The sequence below is a fragment of the Camelus bactrianus genome, chromosome 12 (genome assembly GCF_048773025.1).
Source record: "Camelus bactrianus isolate YW-2024 breed Bactrian camel chromosome 12, ASM4877302v1, whole genome shotgun sequence".
Classification (NCBI taxonomy): domain Eukaryota; kingdom Metazoa; phylum Chordata; class Mammalia; order Artiodactyla; family Camelidae; genus Camelus; species Camelus bactrianus.
In genome coordinates this window covers 23,298,605-23,324,586 of record NC_133550.1, presented here as the reverse complement: position 1 = coordinate 23,324,586, position 25,982 = coordinate 23,298,605, and the positions used below count along the sequence as shown (strand labels likewise).

Here is a 25,982-nt window from a genome sequence, read left to right as displayed (position 1 = left end):
GGAACACAGGGTCTGTATGTGAAACAGTGAGGGTGGCATGAGGTTCCCTTTCAACTTTCAGTGGGATCTATGGAAAGGGAACTCCAGTAGCAATAATGAGGAATAGGTAGTTTGGGAAAGGAAGTTGTGGGAAGTAATTGACCGTTCATCTCCTCCAGAATCAAAGATCTTCAGGAAAGGTCTTCCAGTGGTCCAAGGTTCCATAGCTCCTTTTGTATTCATCAGGGACCTGATGCTGTGTTGAGCCCTGTGTTTTTCTTACTTTAGGTACTTCAGGAGAATCCTCTAGGTCAACCGCATCTGGAATTTCCTATGCCGGTAGGTTAACAGGAAGGAAATCTTGATATTTAAGCTCATAAAATAGTTAGTAGACCTGTTATGAAAAAAAAAACCAGCAGAATTCTTTTCCTAATATCCCAAATTCTCAGACCTAATCATTCATCATTTTACTCCCTCAGAGCCCACAACTTTAATAGGAGGCAGTGGTATACCTGAAACTGGCTCTAGGCCTGGTTAGAATGAGCTGCTCACACTTTTGGAGTTTACCATGAATTATGACTCTCCATAGGCTTGCCTGTTGGGAGCTGTGATCTCCAGAGTAGTTTGCATTGGCTTTCAGGATTTCCTTAGGTTTAACACGTTATAGAAGAACTTTAAATACTAGAGTCTAGCCTCACAGCTGTAACTTTCTAAAGGTGGGCTTGTGTATAATCTGTCTGTTGGGTTTCTCCCGTGATGACATACACATCACTGATATATCAGGGGCAACCAAGGAATATTACACACCCAAGAAGAAGAGAAACACTGTGAACAGACCTCTCTCATATAACGATTTTCTGGCTCAAATAAATCAATAATTATATTCAGTATTTTCCTTGGCACATTCAAATATTTTTCTGGTTTCCTTCCCATGGTAGGCACCACTGCAGGACCAGAAGGCCAAGCAACTGAGAGTGTGACAGGTAAACCTGGGAGAAAGCCACTTTGTGTCTCTGCCTTGGAATAAATGGGATGTCTAGGAAAGTTGCCTCAACTTGGGAATATTACCATTCTGATTGCTTTCTTAATGATATGGATTATAGGAAAGGCATATGACCCTCCCCTCATCAGGAAGCAGTGAAAGGGTCTTATGATATAGTAGAGATAAACATTGCTTCTAGAGGCAGGTCTTCAGGAGACAAATACAAGTCACTGGGTTGACTTCAGACCCTTTGTGTTTCAGGCACTACTAGGGTCATCCCTGGCACAACCGTTGCCCCTGGCAGTTCCAATACAGGTGAGTAAACAAAATAGCAGAGGATCTTCCATGGGTCCATCTATGATGAGATTCGTGTAGTGTTATCCTGTATCAGAAAACTACCATATCTATTCCATGGCCCTTACATGGTTTCCAAACATCTCTATTCCATTTTCCCCCCTCTCAGAGGCTACAACTTCTGTAGGAGAAAGTGGAACCACAAGAGCTGTAATAATCACAGGTGAGAACTTTTAAGGCATTAATTGTATATTTTAATATCTTCCCAATAAAAAGTCTTGTCTGAAATATATCGAAACTCTTTGAATTTCCATATTCAGCATATTGGGCAAAATTTTAGCAACTGTTCCATATTTGACATCAATAAATTCAGTTCAGACACTTCAGTTTTTCCTGCTTGTGCTTTAATGAGTTTTCATCAGGGAATCATGGAGCCCATTCTCTGTTAGTTATACAGGTGATTTGGCCCCAAATATTTTTTCCGCTAGCTAGACTCTAAAAGGGGGTTCTCAGTGGTGGAGGACTTTCTCTGTAAATTTGCTGAGGGAATGAAATGTTTCATGGGAAATATATAGATAATCTCTTGAAACTAGGAAGCCCAGAAAAATGAATTTACTGGTATATGGGAAAAATAGATTTTTAAAAGCGCTTATGCCCATTTCATGATGGGCGACAAATTGACCACAATCCTCTTCTTATTTCAGGAACAACTGGGAGCATCTCTGGGAAAAGTCTGGAACCTGGAAGTGCCAGCACAGGTCAGGAATCCTGAATGTGGCCCCTCAGTAGGGTGGACTATGGAAGCCCAGAATGCCCTGTCCATACCTCCCAGTCTTTACTCTTTTTTTCTTCTCTCAGAAGCCAAAACTCCCCCAGGAGGCAGTGGCACCACCCAGGGAGGACTGCCAGGAGGTGAGATTTTAAGCCTGAGGCCTGGGTCTCGTATCATTTCTCTGTTTGGGTTGTTGCAATTAGCAGATGGATGGGAAGGCCTGTGATGGAGAAACCTACATTTTCTCTGTGGTCATATTTGTTGGTTCAAAAACTCAGGAGATTCCAGGGTGAAATCTGAAACTGAGCTCCATCCAGGAAGGGCAAGGTGAGACTGAAGAAAGAGACGGACCACTCCAGATTCATGGGTGGCGGGTTTAATGAGCAAGGGAACTTACAACTGAGGCTTGACTTGGGTGGCCACAAGATGAGTAGATCTCTGCATGTGCCCGCCAGAATCTTAAAAGTTTGTGTAGAGGCCTTAACTGGGTTCAGTCACATATACCATCCTGATGGTCTCAACAATACATTGCTCTCTCAAGGCTGCATCTTTGAAAACGGCTCCCACTATGGGAACTGTGGTCAGAATGTACATTCCAAGGTCAGCGGTGGGGGTAAGGAGTCATTGATTGCCTGGGTCCAGCTTTGGGGTCAACTTGTTGTCAAATCCTCTCCAAGACCTCCTTCAACAATATGGTACCATACCAACCTGGGTAATTATTCATCTTGGGAATTCCAAGACCTGAGATGTCTCACTCAGCCAGGCTGTCCTCAGTGTTCTGGTTACAAAGATTTTTTTTTTCCTGAAAAAAGGTATGCATGCATATTACATAAATCCCAACCTCACACAGTCCTCCTTACTCAGCTTATCTTACCCCACAGTCTGCCACTCTATCGTCTCTCTCATAATATAGTGTTTATTATATATTTTTATATCCCCCCCCACTAGAAAGCTTCGTGAAGGCAACTGATTATTAAGATGTTCCAAGTTACATCAAAGATTACTACTTGTAAAGATTAAGCCATACTTTATTCCCTCACGTGAGCACCTCTAGCATCCCAGATGGACACATTCCTGGAAGTGAATCAGATAAGGGTGATGTTAAGACCTGCTTCCTCTTGCTATGTAGTGAAAGGGAGCCCCAGTGGCAACACATCCACCAAGGCTGACCTGGGAAATGAAATGCTGCAAAGTTGTTCACTTTCCAATTTTTCATAGAGAGTCTTCAGAAAAGGGGTACTGCTGCTTTAGGGCCACACTGATGATTCCAAGACAAACTGAGAGGTAATAGTCTGTTGCTACATTTACTTTTTGCATTTTAGGTACCACTAGGGAACTGTCTGGGACAACCATCACATCTCGAGGTTCTAACACAGGTAAGTTAACAAGAAGGGAATGACCCATATTTAATCTCAGTTCTCCCTTTGAGGGCTTCTATAATAAAATATGTCTCTTCCCAGTATTCCAAATTCCCAGACTTCATCATTCTCCTGTTTCTTCCCTCAGAGGCTACAACTTCCACAGAAGAAACCAGAACTGGAGCTCAAACAGGTGAGAATAAAGAGGCCATAATTTGGGGTCATCGGGTTTAGGACTCTGTAGGCTTTCCTTGTGAATGTTTGTGTTTAATTTAGGAACATTGCAAGTGAGTCAAAATAGGTTTTCTATGAGAGATAAAATATTTTTGAAAATCTATTAAATCCAAGTTGAGCTTTACTGCTTCAGGTCTGAAGATGAGATGGGATTTCTCCACTGGTATATCAACTATCACCAGTATATTAGCTGGAATCCAGAAAGTACCCCCCCCACACACACACTTTTTTTCTTTTTTGGTGAATTTCTTCTAGCAATTTAAATTGGTTGAAATAAATGTAGAGTGCAGAGTGATTTCTGCTCTATGGAAATCTTTGTCTGAGCCTCTGAGTTCCAGAATATTACTGTTTTACCCAAATCATTGAGTTATATACAGCAGCATATTCTCCCTCCCCCCACCCCCGATCTCTCTCTCCCCCCTCTAAACTCTCTCTTTCTCTTTCAACTCATCTTCAGGAGCCCAGGCCACTGTACCAGGGAGCCAGGTCTCTAGCATCCAAACAGGTAAGCAAGAGAAAACATAAAGATCTCCCTGATATTTACCAATATTCAGAGTAAGGAAACTTCTATTGTGAAGACAGGGTGTTACTTTTTTTTTGGAAAGAAATGTAGTTATGCAAATACATGGGAGGAACCCTAGAATAGGCCTTCAATGGCTTAAAAGAAACAACGATTTTCTTCTTAGCCCTTCTTTTAATGTAAATGAAATGACATGTAACCCTTTTCCCCTTGTGATTTCAGGTACCAGTGGGGTAGTCTCCAACCCAACTATTGCATCTTCAAGTTCCAGCACTGGTAATGGAATATGTATAAAGGCAGTCGCCCCCTTGTCTAACTTCAAGGGGGAATATGTACCCCCAAAATACTTTCCACTTTCCTCACTTCCTTTTTCCAGAGGCTAAAATTTCCTTAGAAAGCCTCAGCGTCACTGTGATGAGATCAGTGAAGACTAGGATTTCCAGATGTTAGCACTGCCACTGAGAACTGCCATGAGCTTGCCTCTGGATCAGAGAGCTTGTAGAGAAGGGTGGGGCCAAGCACGCTGTTGATTCACACCCACAACTGGTTTCTGGACCAGCCTGTTTCCCATGCCTGGCCTTGTGGTGTGGGTTTTTGAAGAGGGTGGTAGGAGTCGTCATTCCCTGGAAGATTAACCCTCTGGGTGGTATAGGTGTTACTGAAGAATCAGCAGGCGTTAACACTGTCCCGGAAGGTTCTATCTCATGTAAGAAGATGACTGAAATGAACTTAGAAATTTTTTCGCCTCCCATGTGGCTCTTTATCTTGAGCTTTAGATTCTAAATTGCTTAATGGTTGCTTGCCTCCATGAATGATTAAAGATCATAATGTATGCAGAATCTTTTTCCTACTTTTAACCATTGGGAGCTACCTCTGAAACATCAGACCATCAAGTCACTGAAAGTAAGACAGATAAATGTGAAATTTTCCTCTGTTCTCAGTCGAAGATTTTGTGTTGCTAGGCTTCTTGAATCAAAAAGTCTTCATTTGTTTTATTCACTAACGAATCTCTAGCACTCAACAGTGCTTAATAAATATTTGTTGAACTAATGGAATAATTGATACATGAGAAAAAACACATGATTCAGTCTAGGAGCAGACAGGCTTGATGAAAGGGCACACTCGTGGGGCGCTCATCTGGACAAAACAGTCTGTGAATGTGCCTCTGGGAGCTGTCTGTGCACAACAGAACACTGAATGATACGACCCTGAAAATATTTTCTTTTATGCATTGACTTTCTACTCAGATTGCTTTGATGTGGAAGATTCTCTGTGATAATCCCATGTCCTTCTCATTTCAGGTACCATGGTTATTGCCTTAGGTACAACTGTTGCACCTGGAAGTTCCAAAACAGGTAGCTTAATAAGCTGGCAAGAAAGCATCTTTTCTGGAAATAAGGTGTCATAAATGCCTTTCACACTGATCTTCTCATGTAAAAGCATCACAGTCTATTTTTCCTTCTTCCTAAATCCCCAACCTTTATCTGTTTCCTTTTTTTTTTTTAAATTTCCAGAAGCCACAACTTCCACTGGAGTCATTAAAACTTCTGCAGTGGGGTGGAAAATAGATGAGAATTACTGGGAGTGGGGGAAGATGTCTGTGTGACTTTTGGTTGATAAATTACAGTTGACCCTTGAACAATCTGGGTTTGAACTGCACGGGCCCATTTTTATGGGAATTTTTTTTTCAATAGTAAATATTACTGGTACCACACAATCTATGGTTGACTGAATTCATGGATGTAGAACCATGGATATGGAGGAATTGTGGATACAGAGGGTCGACTGTAATTATGCCATAGTTTTGACTATGAAGATGGTCGGTACCCATAACCTCTGCATTGTTCAAGGGGTACCCGCTCTTTTTATTTCTTAGTAGGGTAATTTCTTGGGAGAGAAGCTTTTTAGGAACTCTCATCTCAGATCAACAATGTTTTCTTTTATTACTTGATTTTGAATCAGTTTGGGCAGATTTTTGAAGTCCCTCCATTTCCATGGTCTCGTCTCACATGTGTAGATCTCGGCAAATGTAGAGTAGAAGTGATAAATTGTCTAGAAAGCTTTCTTTTTCTACTTGCCATTTTAGATGTCACCATGAAGTTAAGTGAAGGAAAGACGGTCCTGCATGGTTCTTTTTCAGGTAAACAGCAAGCTACAATGAACATAGAAAATGGATTCATTAGGTTCTTCCCTGAGTACAAAAGTGACTGAAGTGTGCAGTGGTTATGCCAACAACTGCCTATCTTTACACTAAAAGTTTCCTATTTTCATCCTCCTAGGAGCTACCACTGGAGTATCAGTAAATGAAGGAACTGGAAGCACATTAGGTGACTATGGTGGGAAAGGGGCCAGAAGAAAAAGGGACAAAGCATGAATAACCCTTATCTTACTGCAATTAAATTCCAGAAAAGGGAGCCCTTATGTTGAGGAATTGACATCTTTGCTTGATTTAGGGGGAAAAAACCTATGCTTAAGAGAACACAAATAATTCATAAGCAGTTGAAAAAGCCCCAAAGATGATCAGCTTCCCCCCAGGAGAGGAAAAGTCACCACTTCTCTTCTTGTTGTAGGCACCACCAGGGTAGCTTTTGGCACTACACTTGAACCTGGGAGCTCAAACACAGGTGAGCCAGCCAACTGGAGAGACTCCGCCACAGGAAGACCGCTAGTCGTAAAGCATTTTCCATGGTGGTGTTATCAAGAAAATTATCCTTAACTTTTCCCAGAATGCTAAATCTTCTTCATCTTACTTTTTTTTTTTTTTAACCTTTTTCCTCTCTTAGAAGCTACAACACCCTCTGGAGGCAATGGGACCACAGGAAGTGGAATCAATACAGGTGAGCGCACCAGCATCGTAACGTCTCCGCTTTTCACTTACAGTAGTAATAACAGCTAACTCTTCTGAGCACTAACTATGTGCCAGGCACTGTTATATGCCTGACTAATTATGATTTCTTTTCCCTCACCCTAAACTGTGAGGTTAAGTGTTACTGTTTTCATAAATGAGAAATCCCATGGCTCAGAGATACTAATTAATTTGCACAAGGTCACACAACAAAGAAACAGCAGATTTCAACTCAGGCAGTCTGGCTTCCAAGTCTATCCACTTAGCCATGAGACTGTACTACTATGACACTGTATCACACTGGAGTTCTTTGTCACATGTCTGAACTTCTCCTGAACATAAAATTTCAATAACATCAATACTTTACCCAAATGAAAATTCAGTGGGCGATCAACCCTTCGTTGTTTATTCTTCCAGGGGGATCAAGTAGCCAAGTCACTGGTATCCTAATAGGTAAGTAAAGGAAAATGCCTGTGTCCTGACGTTAATCCCAGAGAAAGGAATGTTGTCACTGAGAGCCCCCGCCACTGGCCCACATTGCATCCTCCCCCCAGCAAATTTTTATTGGGAATGAAACATTACATTTAGAAAAAAAATTACATTTAAAAAATATACATTAATAAAAACACTCCGAAACAAGCTATCCCTGAAGACAATCTTGTCACATAATAAAGAATTCTGTAGTTTCCCCATTCTGTTCTAGAATATGCTCTTCTTATTTATCGGAATAAAACTAACCTAATGAACCCATTGAATTTCGCTTTCAGTTACTACTGGAGTGAACCCTGGCAGGACCACCTCATCTGGAAGTCCCAACACAGGTGAGTCAGTGAGGAAACAAGTGCTAGAATTTCTTTCTTGGGGCGAGTTCTGGAACAGTAGCACATGACACCTTTTTATAACTTTCTATGAGCCCTCACTACTTTCTATCTTTTCACTCCCAGAACCTACAAATTCCACAGAAGGAAGCAGAACCAAAGAAGGTGAATTGACAACACTTGAGTTCCTGATAACTTGTGCTCTGCCTTTGCCTTGTCATGGGGGCATTTGTTAGAGGAAGCATATATTTATGAAAGTTATATAATTTATTCTGGGTAAACCTTATGCTGTAATTCTTAAGAGAGGCATCCAGAAAGGTTTCCCCTTCTGACACTCAAACTATTACCCTGGTGCGAGATGGGGGCACTATGTCTGTATGGGTCTAATTAGGGAAGCAGAGATGATGGAAGTAACTCTGAAAGTGAAGGTCTATCACATTTTGAATTTCAGATGTTATGAACTTATTCCTTGAATATAATTCAGTTCATTCACACAAATATTGTTTCTGTTTCTTCTCATTAGGAGCCACCACTGGCACATCTGAGAGGCCAAGCCCTGGAAGTGAAACAGGTAAATGTGAGAGGGGCCCAGAGATCTCTGCTATTTAACCCTAAGAAGCAAATCTTCAAGGCTCAGATATTAATTGTGGCCCCTAATTTAAAAATAGAGAATGCACCTCCTTTTGACAGGATGTCCTTAAGAAGGGTCTTCTGCTTTCAAGTCCCAGACAGCCTTGTCGGCCATGCTCTTCTCGGGATGGTAAGTGTGTCACTATTCAGATTCTCTGTTTCTCTGCTTCTACTTCAGGTACCACTGGTGTAGCCTCCGGCACAACGGTTGCATCTGGAAGCTCTAACACAGGTAAAGCAACAACCTAACAGGAAGTATGAGGAGTTCCAGTGATGGGGTAGCCTCCTGCCTTCAGCGTGTCCACCCAAACACACAGTCCCCACCATGCCCAGTTATATGAGCCTTCTGGATTTACTTATCTTCTCCTTTATTCCTTTTACGCAGGGGCCACCACTTCTTTGGGAAGTGGGGAGACCACCCAGAGTGGAATTAAAATAGGTGAGCACCAGCAGTCAAATGCTTACTTTTCTCTTCATCTTAGAAGTTAATCACATTGGCTGTAATGAACTCAGGGGGAATTATATTCCACCTAAACCTCTCTGAGTACGAACTGTCAGGATGTTGATTGCCCTTTATTTTACCCCCATGTGAGTTGTCCTTTATTTTGTGTATCTGTGATAAAATGGCATGACAGAAACCACACTTGATAGATCACTTAAGGCAAGAAAATTCCTGGTATAATTTGTTCTAAACCAAATCCTAGTTTGAATCCCCAGTAAAAGGCATTTCATAAATTGATTCTCTCCTCTTGTGATTTCAGTTACCGCTGGAGGAACTGCTGGCACAACCATCCGACCTGGGAGTTCCAACACAAGTGAGTCATGGGAAAGCTGAAGAAACCTGCCTACGTAGACTTTATAGAGACGTGATGTCTCCCGTAGGGATATTATAGAAAGTAATATTGCTACATATTTCCCCAAATTTCTGCATCTTTTTCCTATTTCTTCTCAGCGGCTACAACTTCTCCAGAAGTCAGAGCTACGACTGGAGCTGAAACGGCAATTGGTGAGCAGTTGGTTCTTTCAGCCTTTGAGTTCTCAACAATTTTCTATTTTAAGTTTGTGTTAGATGATGAATGAGTGAGGAGACTGGCTGATACAGAGTTTAATGTTCCACTTGAAGAGACAGTATGTCAGGTCAGTCAGACTTGGCTTTTCCGACTGATTTTCTCTGTATGCCAGCCTTAAAAATATTCTTAAACATTTTATATAATTTTTAAAGGTTATTTTTCATTTACAGTTATTACAAAATATTGGCTATATTTCTCATGCTGTAAAATACATCCTTGACCCTATCTTCTACCCAATAGTTTGTACCTCCCACTCCCCTACTCCTATATTGCTCCCCACCACACACTGGTAACCACTAGTTTATTTTTCTGTATCTGTGAGTCTGCTTCTTTTTTGTTATATTCACTGGCTTGTTTTATTTTTTAAATTCCACATATAAGTGATATCATATAGTATTTATCTTTCTCTGTCTGACTTATTTCACTTGGCATAATGCCCTACAAGTCCACCCATGTTGCTGCAAATGGGAAAATTTCATTTTTTTATGGCTGAGTAGTATTCCACTGTGTGTGTGTGTCTCTGTGTGTGTTTGTATATATACCACATCTTCTTTATCCATTCATCTATTCATCTGTTGATGGACACTTAGGTTGCTTCTATATCTTGGCAATTGTAAATAATGCTGCTATGAACATTGAGGGTGCATGTATCCTTTCAAGTTAATTTTTTTGTTTTTTTTCAGATATATGCCCAGGAGTGAAATTGCTGGGTCATGTGGTAGTTCTATTTTTAGTTTTGTGAGACACCTCCATACTGTTTTCCACAGTGGCTGTACCAATTTACATTCCCTCCAGCAGTGTACAAGGGTTCCCTCTTCTCCACATCCTTGCCAACATTTGTTACTTGTGTTCTTTTTGATGACAGCCATTCTCACAGCTGTGAGGTGAAATCACAGCAACATTTTTTATGTTTGGATTTGTCTCCTAAAGCAAAGGAAATCAAAGTAAACATAAACACATGGTACCTAACTAAACTTAAAAGCTTCTGCACAACAAAGGAAACCATTAACAAATAGAAAAGACAGCCTACTAAATGGAGGAAAATATTTGCAAATGATATGACCAATAACGGATTGATATCCAACACATATAGACAGCTCATACAACTCAACATCAAAAAACAAACAACTCTATTTAAAAATGGGCAGAAGAACTGAATAGACATTTTTCTAAAGGGGAAATGCAGATGGCCAACAGGCACGTGAAAAGATGCTCAACAGCCCTAATCATCAGGGGAATGCAAATCAAAACCACAGTGAGATAGCACCTCAGAACTGCCAGGCTTTTAGATGTGATTCTCTGAAACTAAGAATGACGTGTGCTGTCCTCAGTCCTGTTTCTGTCTTGCTTTTTGCTGCTACTACCTCAGGATCAACTGGAGTTTCCAGGGGCCTAGAAAATTCCGGTCCTGGTTAGTAGGTTATGTTTAATTTATTCATCTTGGACTTCTCTGGCATGTAAAACCCATTCTTGTGGGTTTTTCCCTCATGACCAAAGTTCCAACAAATTCAATTTTTAAAATTTATACCCCTCGAACACACACCCAAGGAGTACCCACTTGAAGCACCAGGAAGCCAAGTCACAGGAAGTAAGACAAATGAGCAGAGGAATATTACTCTTATCCAAAGCATTGAACCAGAGAGAAAGGGCTTTCCTCTAAGACTTTTGCCATTTGTTGGTTTGGGGAAATGGAAGAGTCAGTGGGAAAACATGGTGTTTGCTTTTCTCTGCATTCTTATAATGCGTATAAGAAACGTGAATTTATCCAAGTCCATGCTGTTCCAAGGGCAAAAAAAATTATTTCTAGGATCTCTCTTTCTCTCAATTTCACAATCTCTCTTTCATTCTCTCTCAATCACCTTTTCATTTCCATTTCAGATTCCACTGGGATAGCCTTTTCCACCATACTTGTTTCTAGAGATTCTCACATGAGTTAGTCACAGTTGCCCAAAAAGGCACTCTATTAGTATGTCAGGCAAAAAGCCATCTTCTTTGGGACTATTTCTTCTACTGTGACAACACAAAACATTTTTCCAGATTTCAAAATTATTTAAAATTATATTAAAATTTTCAATTTGACTCCCATGGACTATGACTTCAGGACTAAATAGTGGGAGTGGAATAGGAACAGATCGGTTATGGTATTGCACAACTGCTGGGGTTTTATTGCTTATTTGTAGGATTTTGCTACTGACAGGAGATGATAAAACTTTGCATTCAAAGACCCTTTTGAGACAGTTGGAGTTGGTCATCTTAATGTATTGGAATTTCCTGGACTAAAGATTTCATCAGATGCATATTTATTAAGACATAGCTTCTTGGCGGTAAATACCTTGATGAGAACAGGAGTACTTTGGGGGTAGAGATTTCCCTATTTGTCTTCATTGGTACTACTATCATATCAAATGAAGTCACCAGTTACCAAGAAGTTTCCAATCCAGGTAATTTAAGATGCCTAAAATAAATTTAGGGCATTTTTTTTTGAGTCTCATTAAGATATTTTGTTTACTCAGTGAAAATGATCATGGGAAGAAATATTTCCTCTATTCTGTTAAAAAGCATGGGGATGTGAAATAGTTCAGGAAATTATAGCCCAGTATACTTTGTAGAATACAACCCAGGCGTTGAGAAAACACTATCAGAGCAGATGCTGGGAAGCTTTTTGGAACTGCTAGATGTCAAAGCTGTGACAAAGTTCCTGAAATAAGAGAAAAAAAGAATGTGCCAATTTTGTATTCCACCATAATTATATTGTAATATAAGATTCAGTCATGACCAAAAAATTTAAAACATGATTCCATGGGCAATAAAGTGCAATCAAAAGGTTTTTTAGTATATTGATTACCACACACAGATTTGCTTTTTTGGAATATTAGCTAGATAATTTAGAGAATTAATAGGAAGGAAGTTAAGGGTGGAGGCGTGCCATCCAGTTTGAGATAGTTAGAGGTTATGCGTGATTTGAGACTGAAATAGGCAGTAATGTGGGGAAATAGAAGGCAAAAGGATGATCAGAAGGAATGAGCCATGTGCTGACAAGTTCAAATCTGTTTCAGTGTGCTGGTGGGGGATACAGGAGAGGAAGAGGGTTGGGTGAGTTCTAGTGTGTGGTTTGGGTGCCTGGGTGGATGGATGGAAGTGCCACCTACTAAACTTGGGAATATACTGGAGAAAGAATAAAACTGATAACTGATGGAAGACATGGTGAGGTCAGATTTTAACAATTTGAGTTTAAAATGCTCTGAGGTTTCCAGTTAGTATGCTCAGCAGGAGTGAGAAGTACAGCCAGAACACAGAAGAGGGGCTTGCACTGGAGAATGGGGTTTGTCAGTCACTCATTTACAAGTAGTATTTGAAACTACAGATGCTGGTGGGTTTCTTTAGAGTGAACATACGGAATGAGAAGAGGAGACAAATAAATTGAAACATGATTTCTTGGACTATCTAGGATGGGCAAAGGCAAAGGAGCCTGAAAAGGGGAGGAGTTGGGGCTCAGCAATTGCCAACATGGGTTTGTCAAATCCATAAGGCAACATTTTGGAGTACTGGGATGTGACCCAAAAGACTATATTCCTTCTAATTTGGGGATTCAGAATCTCAGATCAAAGAGGATCAACCAGAATTTGTGGGGAATGTATGCTTTTTCTTTTTCTTTTTTTTTTTTCCTTGCTGGAAAACCAGGGAGTTAAGTCACTAGAAATAAATCATGTGAATATAGGACAGACATTTTCTCATTTAATATGTTTCTAGATGACTCTAGATCTAGAGAAGTAAGATCTATGGAGCAATGATGACTTTTCCCCGTACATTTTCTTTGACAAGCAGTCATAAGAAAGTGCGTTGGAAAATATGACAGGCTTAACTTTTTAGTGCAAGAAAAAAATATTAAATTGTTTTCTATTGCTTCAGAGAAACGGGAACACTTGTCAATACCACACTTCTTAGGGTGAGAAAGGCTTTGTGAGGCTAATCTTTCTTTCTTATTACAGGTACCATTAAGGTAGCCTCTGGCACAACAGTTATTCCTGGAAGTTCCAGCACAGGCAAGTCAACATTTAGTAAGTGGCTCTAAGTAGCTAAGCCTAGAAGAATAAACACCCTTCTCTGGAATTGTAGCATCAGCACAGCTGTCCTGATTTCACCCTTACTTGCCTTTGCAGGTACTGCTGTGGTACCAAGCCGAATTACTGGTGTCCCAGAGACCTCCAGCCCAGGTAATGGAAATATCTGATTCAAATGAAGTTAACATGCTCAACATTCTCCCCCCCTTTAACACCCAAGGGTTTCAGAAAGCTAATATTGATCTCTGTGAATGAGTATCAAACTTGAGTTGTAAAAGAAAAATTATAGCAGATGAAGTTAAGCAGGCAGGGAAGGATTTACGGTTATTACAATAGGAGTCAAGACCGTTGCAATAGGGTTGAGATTTTGAACTCAGTTCTGCCGACATAAAAAAAGGGAGAGTTTTAAGTGCTGGGGTGAACTTGTGGAAAATACTGGAGGATGTTAGGGGAGGGGTGTCTGTGTGAGTAAGCCACCTATGTTGGCTAATTGGTGCTTACCGGATGAAGTTAAGCTTCTACCTTCCCACAGAGAGAGGGAGATCAGGGCACTATTTCTCTTTTCTTTTTTTAATTGAAGTATAGTTGATTTATAATGTTATATTAGTTTCAGATGTAAAGCATTATGCTCCAATGTTTTTATAGATTATACTCCATTTAAAGCTCTTAAAATAATGGCTATATTTCCATGTGCTGCACAATGTATCATTGCTGCTTATCTATTTCATACACAGTAGTTTGTATCTCTTAATCTCATACTTCTGTCTTGCCCCTTCCCCCTTCTCTCTTCCCACTGGTATCCACTAGTTTTCTATATCTGTGAATCTGTTTCTATTTTGCTATATACATTTGTTTGTTTCATTTTTTATATTCTAAAAAATATGACTATTATATAAGTGATAATTATTTACATACAAGAGATAGTATATGGTGTTTGTCTTCCTCTGTCTGGCTTATTTCACTAAGCACAATACTCTCTAAGTCCATTCACATTGTTGCAAATGGCAGAATTTCATTCTTTTTTATGGCTGAGTAATATCCCAATGTATACATATACCATACCTTCTTTATCCATGCATCTGTTGATGAACACTTGGGTTGCTCTCATGTCTTGTTTACTATAAAAGTTGCTGCTATGAACGTTAAGATGCATGTATCTTCTTGAATTAGTGTTTTGATGGGGGGGTTAATACATACTCAGGAGTGGAATTGTTGGATCATATGGTTGTTCTAGCAAATTAAAGACTTAAATGTAAGACCTGAAAACATAAAAGTCCTAGCAGAGAACATCGGCAGAACTCTTTGACATAAAACATAGCAATATATTTTTTTGATTGTGTCTCCTAAGTCAAAAGAAATGAAAGCAAAAATAAACAAATAGGACCTAATTAAACTTAAAAGCTTTTGCCCAGCAAAGGAAACCATCAACAAAACAGAAAGACAACCTACTAAACGGGAGAAAATATTTGTAAATGATATGACTTACCAGGATTAATAGCCAGAATATATAAACAGCTCACATGACTCTCCCCCCCAAAACTAATACAGGAAAACCAGGAAACCAGGCCATAGGAAGTAAAAGAGTTAAGTGTGAAAATAGTTCTTGTCATTTAGAGAAGGGGACCCACAGTGAGAAAGTTACAGATGAAGGAAAATACTCAGTTCCTCTGTGTGCAAGGAGTTGTTAAGTTAGTGCCCATTACCTCTCAACGGCAGGAGCATGAATTAGCATTAGTAGGGGTGTTAGTCCACTCCAGGTGCTTTGAGACTCTTCTACGTGAAGATGGTTTTGGACCATGCTCTTCTGAGACCAGAAAAAGTTCACTGTTCTTTCCCTACTCATTTTAGGTCCCTCCAAGGAAGCATCTGAAACAACCACCGCTCCTGGAATTTCTACCACAGGTAAGTCAGATAATTAACCAATGCAGTTTGCTTGGTGGCAATTCAGAAGACAGGACGGCTTATCTGAAGTTAAACTCTAGCTTTTCTAGTCCTCTCTCTCCACTTTTGTTCCTCTCTTAGTGGTCTCTGCTTCCACAGTGGTCAAGGGAGCTCTGGAACTAGCATGCAAACAGATGAATGCTAGTAACACAAACTCTTCAGTGATCAGTGTACCTTGTAAAGATTTTACAAATAAGGAGTTGGGTTTGGGGGAGGGAAGTGGTGGGAAAGAAACAAGAGAGAGAGGCCAGGAAGATTACCCTAAGTTTCCTTTTGGAACATGACTTTGAAGTTCAGTTAGAGATTTTTTTTCCCTCTAGGATTTTTGGGTTAGACTTTGACCAGAGCTCCTCTCCTGAAGACTTTGGTTATGAGCTTGATACGTCTGAGAACGGGATTATGAAAGTATGAAATATTCCTGATTTTTTTTTTATTTCCTTCTGCAGCCTCCATCTCAGTGTCAACAACAAGCCCCACAGTATCCTACCCAGGTAAAATGAAATGACCCAAATGCACTGTAATGAACTGTCTCTTCCACAGGAAGCTTTCCTTAAGCGTGAACGCATGCGATCATTTGTACGTGTACACACACAGAGACTTGATATGTGTACATACTATTCTAATCAGTAAACTGATGGCACTATCCTTTTGTTTCTCCCCAGAAACCACTGTAGTAGCAACAGGAGATCAAGAAACTGAAAATAAAACAGATCAGTGTGGGGAGAGTCCTAATTTTTTCGTTACTTCTTCAACTCTTCAGTATCTTCTATGTGCTAGACTCTGTGGCAGACACTAATAGTGAAAACATCAATAAAATACAGCCCTTGCCATTTTTTTTCACTTTGTATATGTTGGGGGAGGAGAGATTATTATGGGCACAGGTAACATCAAAAAATTGTATTTAATGCTACTCAAACACGTGTGCAACAATTATGTTCCCGGGACTGCAGTGAGAGTAAAGTGTTAATTTCTACTTACTAGTTGGTAGTGTTGAGTGAAGCCATCAGAGAAGAGATGATTGAGTTTAATACTGACTAGGGTGAGGATGGAATTCCTGCCAAACAGTACTTGAAAAAGACAGACGGCATGAGTGACTTCAGGAATCTATCAGATATTGGTTATGTCTGTAGGGGGTTCAGGGAAGAAATGAGATTAGGAAGGTAAGCAGAAGAATGTTTATGAAGGACCTTATTTCCAAACTTAAATGAGACTTTATCTTTATAATAAATGGGATCTCCTTAAGGATTTTGTGAAGAGAATACTATGATCAGATAGGTCTTAGAGAAATTATTCTGATAGCCATGTGGGTATTATGAGATTATATTTTTTTCTTCTTGTTGCATATTTCATGAGTGAACTCTTGGAATCCTGGGTGGGGATGATTTTCTGCTGTATTTATGCATATAGATCATTTCTATCTCTTGTGGTTGGTTTCTGCTACTCTTGCTAAGCATTTATAATTGGAAATTATCCTAGTCTCCCTTGGTAAAGAGAAACATTTTATCCCCCAAATTTCCACATCTTTAATTAATTTTTTTTCTGTTTTTCTATACCTAGTAGTTGTTAGGATCCTTTATGTGAAGAAACTTTTAAGTTCCTCTCAAATATTCTGTTGCTTCTAGGACAGCCTTCTGCTTGGTAGATAGAATAGAAATATTCATCTGAGTTTTAGCAGTTTGGGAATAGAATTTGAAATTTATGAGTGGATTGTTGAGTTGACCAAACTTTGTGGTATGTGAAGACTCAAAAAATATAAGCAGTTTAAAGCATTTGGTCGGAGTGGAGATAGAACAAGATTAAAATATTGTAAGAAGACAAAAAGGATAGAAATTGTTAAAGGATTAAAGGATTAAAAACCAGGCAACTAATAATACTTATATGTTTCCTGTGCTTAATTGTCCTTTTCCTTGTTTGATTGTGTATCTTATTGTCCATTTATCAGAACTGCCTTCCAAGAAATTTTGAAGTAAGAGAAGTTTACCTCAATTCTTACTTCTTTTGATTCTCATATTTCTCTCCGGTTAAAATTTGAGATCCAAAGGAAACACTCTCTAATGGTGGAATATCGAATGCCATGAGGAGTAGAAGGGGAAGTTTGATGGGAATATGTTTGTTTGTAAGACTAGCAATGTAGCCATGTAACCAATTATTTTTAGCAATTAGATAACTATATTGACTCCAAAACTTTTCCAAGAACTTTAAAGACTAATATGAGGTATCTGTTTTCACACAGGATGTCCAGAATCACTTCCACCACCTCCAGGTGAGAATACTTCCAGTCAAAAATCAATCCTTCTACATTAATGTTTTTTTCTTGTAAATTAAATTTCAGAGCTCATGCTGATGAAAGTCACAACTGTGGAAGCGTTACAGAATAGAAAAACTTGAAGTGGATGAATTTAGATTTTATTCACCAAATAAATAGTGAATGATAGTCTGTTTTCTCACACACAAACTAATAAAACCAAACCAAACAAATGCATCTTGTCACTTAGTCAAAATAGAATTTATCTACTAAATAAAGTGTTTCATGTAACTATATGATATTTTGATCAAAATATTGCCACTGGATAGTATTATTTAAACTAGATAATTCTAGAGGCAACCAGAGCTCAATAATTTTAGTGGACTTTGCATTCCTGTAAGATTTATCAAGCCAATGTGATGTGCTTTGCAGAAAGTGACAAAAGTAACCCCCCCTCAAAAAATTATTCTCTGATCTTACAATATAGTGGAAGAAGGGAGATTTTCAAAGAAACAGGCAATTTTTATATAAGGCTGAAAATAAATCTCCCAGCAAAAAATATGAAGTATGTGTTATACAGAGAGTACATGTTATGTGTCACATATGTTACATGTATTTTGTACTCTGGAAGGATTCTGGAATAGGAATTTGAGAACAGTATGTAGACTAGTCCAGAATATGTAAATAAGAGAAATAAGGTTGAGATGATATATTGAAGACACTTTATGGCAATCTCAGAAGCTAGAATGCAAAAATAAGGTATTTATTTTACAAGACTCTATGGGATATCAGAAATTTTTAATCAAAGAAATGATGAGATAAGATGTAGGCTTTAGGAAAACGATTCTACCTGTGGCGTAGGGAGTTGGCTGGACCAAGATGTCTGAGTCAGAGTCATCCCATCCCTGAACGTGCTAGATTATGAAAGATCGAAAACGAGAAGGTCCTGGAGTAGTGCTGTAACATGTAAAATCAGGAAAGGAAGGGATTCAGATGAGGATAAGGATACGAGATTTTGCAGTAGATTTGGATGCCAAATGATGGAATGGAAGCAATCAAGATGACGTCTAAGTTTTAAGCTTAAGTAATTGCAAGAATAGTTCAGTCCTTAATAGGAGGTAGGCAGTTTAGATGAAAAACTTTTTAGAGGCAAGATGATACAATCTGTTTTGTGCACATTGAGGTTGAGGTTCTCATAGATCTGCAGGGATGCTGTTCATTAGGCTGAAGGAGATGTGGGGCCACAGCTCACCAGAGCTGTCTGGACTGGAGCAGAAGTTAGACTGTCAACTATTTGATATTACAGTAGATGCTGTAAAGATGGGGGGAGGTATCAGAGGAAAGGATAGAGACAAAATGAAAGAGAGGAGAAGGAGCTGCTGATAAAGAGAGGGATTTCAGTGTTGAATCTGAAGGAAGAATATTTTCAAGATTTGAAAATGTCAGCTATCATAAAGAACTTGGGAAACTGAGAAACAGAGTCCTTGGGACTGGTAATTATGTAGACTCAGTCGGTGACTGACTTTTAGGATTATGGAGGCAGAAGTCAGAAAGTAAAATGATAAGTAAAACAGTAGCCGTAAGATCTGTTGGCTACTGCCAGGAGAGATCCAGAATTATCCTTCGCTGGAGATTGTAAAAATAGGAAATATTTGTATACTTGTTAGAAACAGTTTCCTCAAAGTAGGTGGATGTCACTTATCCACCTGAAGGCGCCTAACAATCTTTCACAATTCTGTATTTCTGAAATCCTAGTGCCAATTCAGTATTGCTCACCTGGCGGTTATCTACAATAACAGTTATATTTTGCCAAATTTGATTCACATTTGTCATTTCATGTTAAACAGTTTGTCATGGCCCACTGGGAGAAGAGAAGTCTGTAAGTACACAGCTTCTACTTTAAGCCACATTTGCTGCCATTCCTGTATTTGAGTAGAAGTCTAAACCTGGCTTGTATTTGTAGCCTGGAGACATATGGACTGCCAACTGCCACCAGTGCACCTGTACCAATGAGAATGCTGTAGACTGTACGCTCAAGGAATGCCCTTCTCTACCGACATGTAAAGCGGAAGAGAGGCTTGTAAAGTTCAAAGATAATGATACCTGCTGTGAAATCGGATACTGTGGTGTGTATTCATAATGCACGGTTTGAATTGAATTGAATAGTTGTTTACTTGTTCAGATTTCCAAGAGATTCTTATGGAGCTACTAATATGGATCAAATGCTTGATGGGTGTGATAAATAAAACAAAATCACTACTTGCCTTCTTGAAACTTACTAGAAATTTTGGAGTAAGGGAAACCCAGTATTAATCATTATGAATATAATCACTGGATTAAAAAAAGATATTGGTGTTATAGGAAGAAACATAATGTTTCCTTATTGGTTGATAAATATGATCTCATGTACAATTTCTGCTTTGTAAATAACAAATAATTATGCTTATCTTAGGATGAAATATGTATTTATTTTTCAGAACCAAGAACATGTTTATTTAACAATACCGACTATGAGGTAAGGTCATTTCTACTTTTAAATATACTTTTGTTAATATAATTATGAATAAATGTAGGATCTTTCAACTTTTATAAAAAAGTCATAGGTAACGGTGGAGTAGAATCTATTTTTTTCCGTATTCATTCCAAAAGAAAGGTCAAATGTAACATCTACCATAGCTTGCTTCAAAGGGGAACAATATACTTGATCATTAACCTAGCAACGGAGCTTCCGAACAAAATTTCCCATGAGTCTCACCAGATGGAAGACACACAGTCTGTAACATTCAAATCCATGAACAGAGTTAAACTGCAATTATAACCCGAAAGATCAGATGGCCAAACTGTCAGAAATCAAATAAGAAAACCCAAAGGACTAGAACTCCGTTATTGGTGATACAGCAACACAGTATATTCAGGGCTGGATTTGGCATACTGAAAAGAAATTTAGCTTTTTAGAAGAAGTATCAGGAAGCCACAGAAATCAGATGGTTCTCAAATTGATATTAATAAACTTGAACTGGTGACATTAAATATAAAAAACCTAAATCTATGCAGATACTAACTACAGTACGTAAAATAGATAAACAACAAGGTCCTACTGTATTAACACAGGGAACTATATTCAGCACCTTGTAATAGTCTATAATGAAAAAGAATATGGCAAGGAATATATATATATATATCTGAATCACTAGAAATTAACACAACATTGTAAACTGACTATACTTCAGTAATTAAAAAAAAAAAAACCACAGTCTGCTGGCTTGTACTCTCAGCACTAACCTAGCATTTTAAAATTTGTGGGTTTTTTGAGATTAATAGAAAATATAAGCTGTACATCTTCTAAAGGAAAAAAAATTAGGAAAAAACTAAAAAAAATCTAAATCTAAGATAAAATATGTGGTGTGTTAAGAGATACATAAAACAGAGCCTGTAATTTAATAATAGTTTAATTTGATAACTCATGTATTATACTCACATACCTATCTGGGCGTCTTAATTTGTAGTTTCCAAAGATGATCTGACTTGAGAATCTATGGCAGTTTTTTAAACATAAAATATGATGATGTTTAAAGAACAAAGGGAAGTTTTACCTCTAATCATTTATATGCAAAATATTGAAATAAGAAAATTTCAGTTTACCAGAAAGTTCATTTTGTGGTGTGAGGCCCTGATATAAATAGAATTTTCCAAACTGGTGTTTGAATTTTGAACATAAATTAATTATAAAGCAATCTAGAGAGCTTTAAAAGCATAGGAGCACAAGCAAAGATTGAAGATATCTTGTAGGACTTGCCTTTAAAATCCTTGAAAAATAAAATAGAGCCACTATAGATGAATCTTAATTTGAGGATTGAGAATCTTGACACATTCCCTGGTTGCAATGGAAGAACTGATTTATTCATAGACAGAGAAGACTTTAATCCATCTTTTCTTAAATATTAATCTAATGGCTGAAAGCACCTCTGGAAATTCACTAAGCATCATGAATTTGAAAAATTTTTATAGATTTCATTGTTAACCTAAAAGGGAAATCAAAATGAATAATCATTTTGTCTCTCTCTCCCTACCTCCCAGGTTGGTGATTCATTTGATGACCCCAACAACCCATGTGTCTCCTACACTTGCCTCAACACTGGTTTGACTGCAGTGGTCCAAGACTGCCCGAAGCAGACCTGGTGTGCAGAGGTAAGTCATCTTCTTGCATCACGATCAACAAGAATCACTTCTGATGTTATAATATAAACACAACCTGGCTTCTTTTTCATTTGGAAAAGTTGGTACCTGGACAGTGGAACTAAATCTCCACCTTTTATTGCCAACTATACTTTTCATATCAGATATGTATCTGCAGTCTATATAAAACTTAATCTAATGCTATTCTAGAAGTAAGTTACTGTAGAAAACATTTTGCTAGTTTTAAACGAACACAAAATACTAATTTTTCAGGGTTCATGGATTCACGTTAATCATTTTCTGTAAAAAATACAATTTTAACCTAATCACATAAATGTGTACTGTTCAGATCTCTCTTTGTGCCACAGTCTTCATTTTTAATCCCCTAAATTATAGTGAAGAGTTTATATTCATGAATAGTTAAGTTTAAATTATTAAGAGAGGTTTAAACTTAACTGTCTTTTCTTTCTGAAGATATAATTGACAATATCATTTAAAGTTTTATTTTAGAACTCCAATTCCATCAACATTTGTTGATTTTTTACTTTGAGACATTGATAGCTTCGAGACTATAATAATGTGTAAAGTAAAAACCCTGCCTTGTGAGAAGCTTACAGTGTCTCGTAGTAATCTCATTATTAAAGTATTTTTCAATTAAAATAAGAGAGAGGTGTTTTTAAATTTTTTGCATTTTATTTTAAAGAAAAATTTGTTTTTCCCTTTCTACTCACAGTTGAAAATTTTTTGTATAGATAGTTTCATTTTTATTACTATGTCCTCCCATCCATGCTTACTGGATGTTTATCTGTTCTATTTTCCCTTTTGTGATGCTATTTCAATAAGCTAACAAATGTTTATTTGTAGAAAAATACAGGTTTTTTCAGTCTTTTTCTTTTTTTCTTACCCCTATAGGAAGACAGAGTCTATGATTCAAAGAAATGTTGCTATACATGTAAGTAAAATTAACCTCCACATCTAGAGGACATGTAACCTGTTGGTGAAAATTTAGTGTTTCTTTAAAACAAAGTGGCAGCTCATTACTAGGAAATCTCCTGTGTTTTTAACAGAACAGGTAATCTAACCCATATGCATGAAATAACAGCTGACATTCGTACATAATGTATTAGCGTTACTTAATCATGCTGGTTACAATATTCTTCCCAGTAAAAGCCAGTGATGTTTACAAGGGAGGAAATTTAATTTTCATGGAAAAAATTTAGTTTGCTCTCCTAACAGCAGCAGGTTATGTCGTAAATTGGTGTATTAGATCATGAGAGTGACCAGCAATGAGAAAATGGATGTCGAAAGCAACCATCCTTCTCTGTCTTTTCTTCCCTCCACTCTCTTTCTTCTCTCCTCCTTCCTCCCCCTCCCCCTCCTCCTCTTTTTTTTCTTTCTCCTTCTCCTATGAAAGTAATAATAAAAATAATATTAAGATAACATTTACTAAGCATTGATCAGGTACCTTGAGCTGGTGCTGAGATAGTTAATCCCTTTGATAACATTGTGGAATATTTCTCTGCTTCACTGTTAAGGAAACTGAGACTTAGCAACTGTTAATGTTAAACCTCATTTCTGATTCTTTTATCCATTTTGTTTTAGGTAATACTAAGTGTACATCTTCTCCCGTGAATGTGACTGTTAACTACAATGGTTGCAAGAAAAAAGTTGAAATGGCAAAATGCGTAGGGGAATGCAAAAAGACTCTCACGTAAGTTTTTCTTTGAATGTGTACCGTGCATTAGTTTTGTAACATTACGGAGTAAATTAAGCTTTTAAAACATTACATGGATGAGTGTTTACCTGAAAGCTAATGCTCAGGACCTGATTAACACCAAATATTAACATTTGCAAAATAAAATGAACATTTTAAATAGTGATTATTTTGAAGTAGTGTTCTAAATAAGTCAAACAAAATACATTTGGGGCAAGTGTTTATTTTCATACCGTGATTGCAGAGAATGCTTAAGCCAATACTCTTGCTTAAAAGTGCTGTGTGTAAATATCACTTGCATTTTAGATATAACATATAACATATAGTATATGTTTTTCTTTTGTACACTTTTGCATATAGATTAATATATGGAGAATAATAATTTGATATTATGTTGTATGTTTTAAAAATTATTTTGTTTATTGTTTTGCACCATAATACTCTATGAGATTCTAAATCTCCATTTTGGACTTCTTTGCTTCTTTTTTCTCTTGGTCTTACATACCAATGATCACAAGTCCACATCAGAAGTTTATGGTAAAGGAGGAAATGTAAGGTGTAGGAAAAGAATAAACTATTTGGAAGACTTGCTAAATCACTTCGACAATTAGAATTTGAGCACTGATGTCAATTTATTTCAGCAGGCATTCGAAAAGTATTTCTTACCGATTTTCTTTCCTTTTAGGTACAACTATGATATGTTCCAGCTGGAAAATTCGTGCCTTTGCTGCCGAGAAGAAAACTACGAGTACAGAGAAATTGCCCTTGATTGTCCTGATGGCAGTGAAACACTTTACAGATACAGGCACATCACCACCTGCTCCTGTGTAGACCCGTGCCAGTCTCAGACCTCGATAGTCAGTTAACAACAGCATTACCTTTCCAGTTGTAACAGGCTGGGCATTTACTTTATAAGTGACGAAGAATAATCACCAAATCGTGAGAGTGACGAGACATTGGCATCTCACTCAGAAAGTGGGCTGTCATTATAAGGCATTTTGTTCTCCTGTCTGCTGGATCCAAAAGTAAATAAACAAGTACAGCTTTGCACGCAATCAGTGAGCACATGTATTTATTTGGTAGCAATGAGAATTCTGCAGGTCGAGGAGAAACTGAATCATATCATGGCTCTCCGGTACACTCTCTGTGTGGGGGAGGCCAGCATCCTCTTTTGTCCCTTCACTTCAGTGCTACGTTTATGAAAATGTACATTTTCTTCTCTTTTTCCGCTTTTCACCCCAGTTGCATCATCCCTTCTGTTTTATGACAGCACCCCCCCCCTTCCTTAGGACACCCGTGGCCGCCTTATAATTCTTTCATAGGATCTAATATCATTTTCATTCTCTTCCTTTCTTGCAACATTTTTCTCTTGCTATTTCTGTGACGCCATTTTTTAAAAATCAGCGCTCCTGCATTTTGTGGACACCTCCACTTTTGCCAGACCTGTAAGTCTGTTCTCCAAAGTTGTACCCTGTTCCTTCTTCTCATTTTACTGTGGCTCCTTGGACAATTTCATCAACATAAGTAGATGTGTTTATACCCTGAGGATTTCCAGTGTATCTCCAGCCCCGATCTCTTCTCTGAGTTACAGACACATTGATAACAGCTCTGAATTTACAACTCTAACCGGACAGTCTGTAAGCACCACAATTTCAGCAAGACCAAAACTAAACTAAATGTCACTCTCCCTAGCTTGGTCCTCTGCTTGTATCTTGCATACCACTGAGGTGGTTAGCTAGAAGAAGTGGAGGTTCAGTGTCGTGACTGTCATCTTCAGTACATTCTACCACTTTGCTGCCTCATACACACAGCTTTCTTTCCTATACATGTATTTCCAAATGTGCCTTGCACAACGTTGTTTACATATGTAGAATATGTAAACTAACACTTTAATTCCCTTCCCAAACCCAATTTATCATAACTCGTTTATGTACTACTCACCTTTTTGTGTAACTTGAAATATCAGTAAATTTAACCATCATCAAACACTAAATGCCTAATGGCAGGGGAAGAAAATTGGCATGTTAGTATATTGGCTACTGCCAACAAAAGGTGAATAATAACTAAATACAGGTGGAAATTACAGAACCTCACTTTCAAATTTGATCTCAAGGCCTGTGACTTTCCTCCACGTCTCGTCACTGGTTCCAGCTTTTTCTTCTTATAAGTCTATACCAGAGATAGTCAGTTGGCAAAATTATCAGGGATTTAAGCTCTTAAAAATTTGAATGGATGATGATTTTCAATACCTTTTACCCCAGGGAATGATAAAACACAGAGTCAAACATACACCGACATCTCAAGCTCTACTGTGGGCAGTAACTCTGTTTTCCCTTGGTAGAA

At 38.1% G+C, this 25,982-nt stretch overlaps 1 protein-coding gene across 1 annotated transcript in view; it reads left to right on the top strand.

Annotated features, from left to right (window-relative positions):
• Positions 1-24,694, top strand: part of MUC19 (mucin 19, oligomeric) — a 102,540-nt gene extending 77,846 nt beyond the window's left edge. Inside the window, exons 83-117 of the mRNA XM_074375911.1 lie at positions 268-318; positions 918-962; positions 1,223-1,276; positions 1,425-1,478; positions 1,960-2,013; positions 2,114-2,167; positions 3,350-3,403; positions 3,534-3,578; positions 4,077-4,124; positions 4,362-4,415; positions 5,441-5,494; positions 6,226-6,279; positions 6,419-6,466; positions 6,710-6,763; positions 6,923-6,976; positions 7,402-7,437; positions 7,752-7,805; positions 7,929-7,967; positions 8,326-8,373; positions 8,611-8,664; positions 8,818-8,871; positions 9,194-9,247; positions 9,385-9,438; positions 13,492-13,560; positions 13,663-13,716; positions 15,412-15,465; positions 15,951-15,995; positions 17,738-17,767; positions 19,597-19,628; positions 19,713-19,875; positions 20,227-20,264; positions 21,827-21,937; positions 22,838-22,877; positions 23,528-23,636; positions 24,325-24,694. Of these exons, the coding sequence (XP_074232012.1) occupies positions 268-318; positions 918-962; positions 1,223-1,276; positions 1,425-1,478; positions 1,960-2,013; positions 2,114-2,167; positions 3,350-3,403; positions 3,534-3,578; positions 4,077-4,124; positions 4,362-4,415; positions 5,441-5,494; positions 6,226-6,279; positions 6,419-6,466; positions 6,710-6,763; positions 6,923-6,976; positions 7,402-7,437; positions 7,752-7,805; positions 7,929-7,967; positions 8,326-8,373; positions 8,611-8,664; positions 8,818-8,871; positions 9,194-9,247; positions 9,385-9,438; positions 13,492-13,560; positions 13,663-13,716; positions 15,412-15,465; positions 15,951-15,995; positions 17,738-17,767; positions 19,597-19,628; positions 19,713-19,875; positions 20,227-20,264; positions 21,827-21,937; positions 22,838-22,877; positions 23,528-23,636; positions 24,325-24,505 (2,096 nt within the window). The 3' untranslated portion in view covers positions 24,506-24,694. The remainder of the gene's footprint in view (positions 1-267; positions 319-917; positions 963-1,222; positions 1,277-1,424; positions 1,479-1,959; positions 2,014-2,113; positions 2,168-3,349; positions 3,404-3,533; positions 3,579-4,076; positions 4,125-4,361; positions 4,416-5,440; positions 5,495-6,225; positions 6,280-6,418; positions 6,467-6,709; positions 6,764-6,922; positions 6,977-7,401; positions 7,438-7,751; positions 7,806-7,928; positions 7,968-8,325; positions 8,374-8,610; positions 8,665-8,817; positions 8,872-9,193; positions 9,248-9,384; positions 9,439-13,491; positions 13,561-13,662; positions 13,717-15,411; positions 15,466-15,950; positions 15,996-17,737; positions 17,768-19,596; positions 19,629-19,712; positions 19,876-20,226; positions 20,265-21,826; positions 21,938-22,837; positions 22,878-23,527; positions 23,637-24,324) is intronic.
• Positions 24,695-25,982: the final 1,288 nt, after the last annotated feature.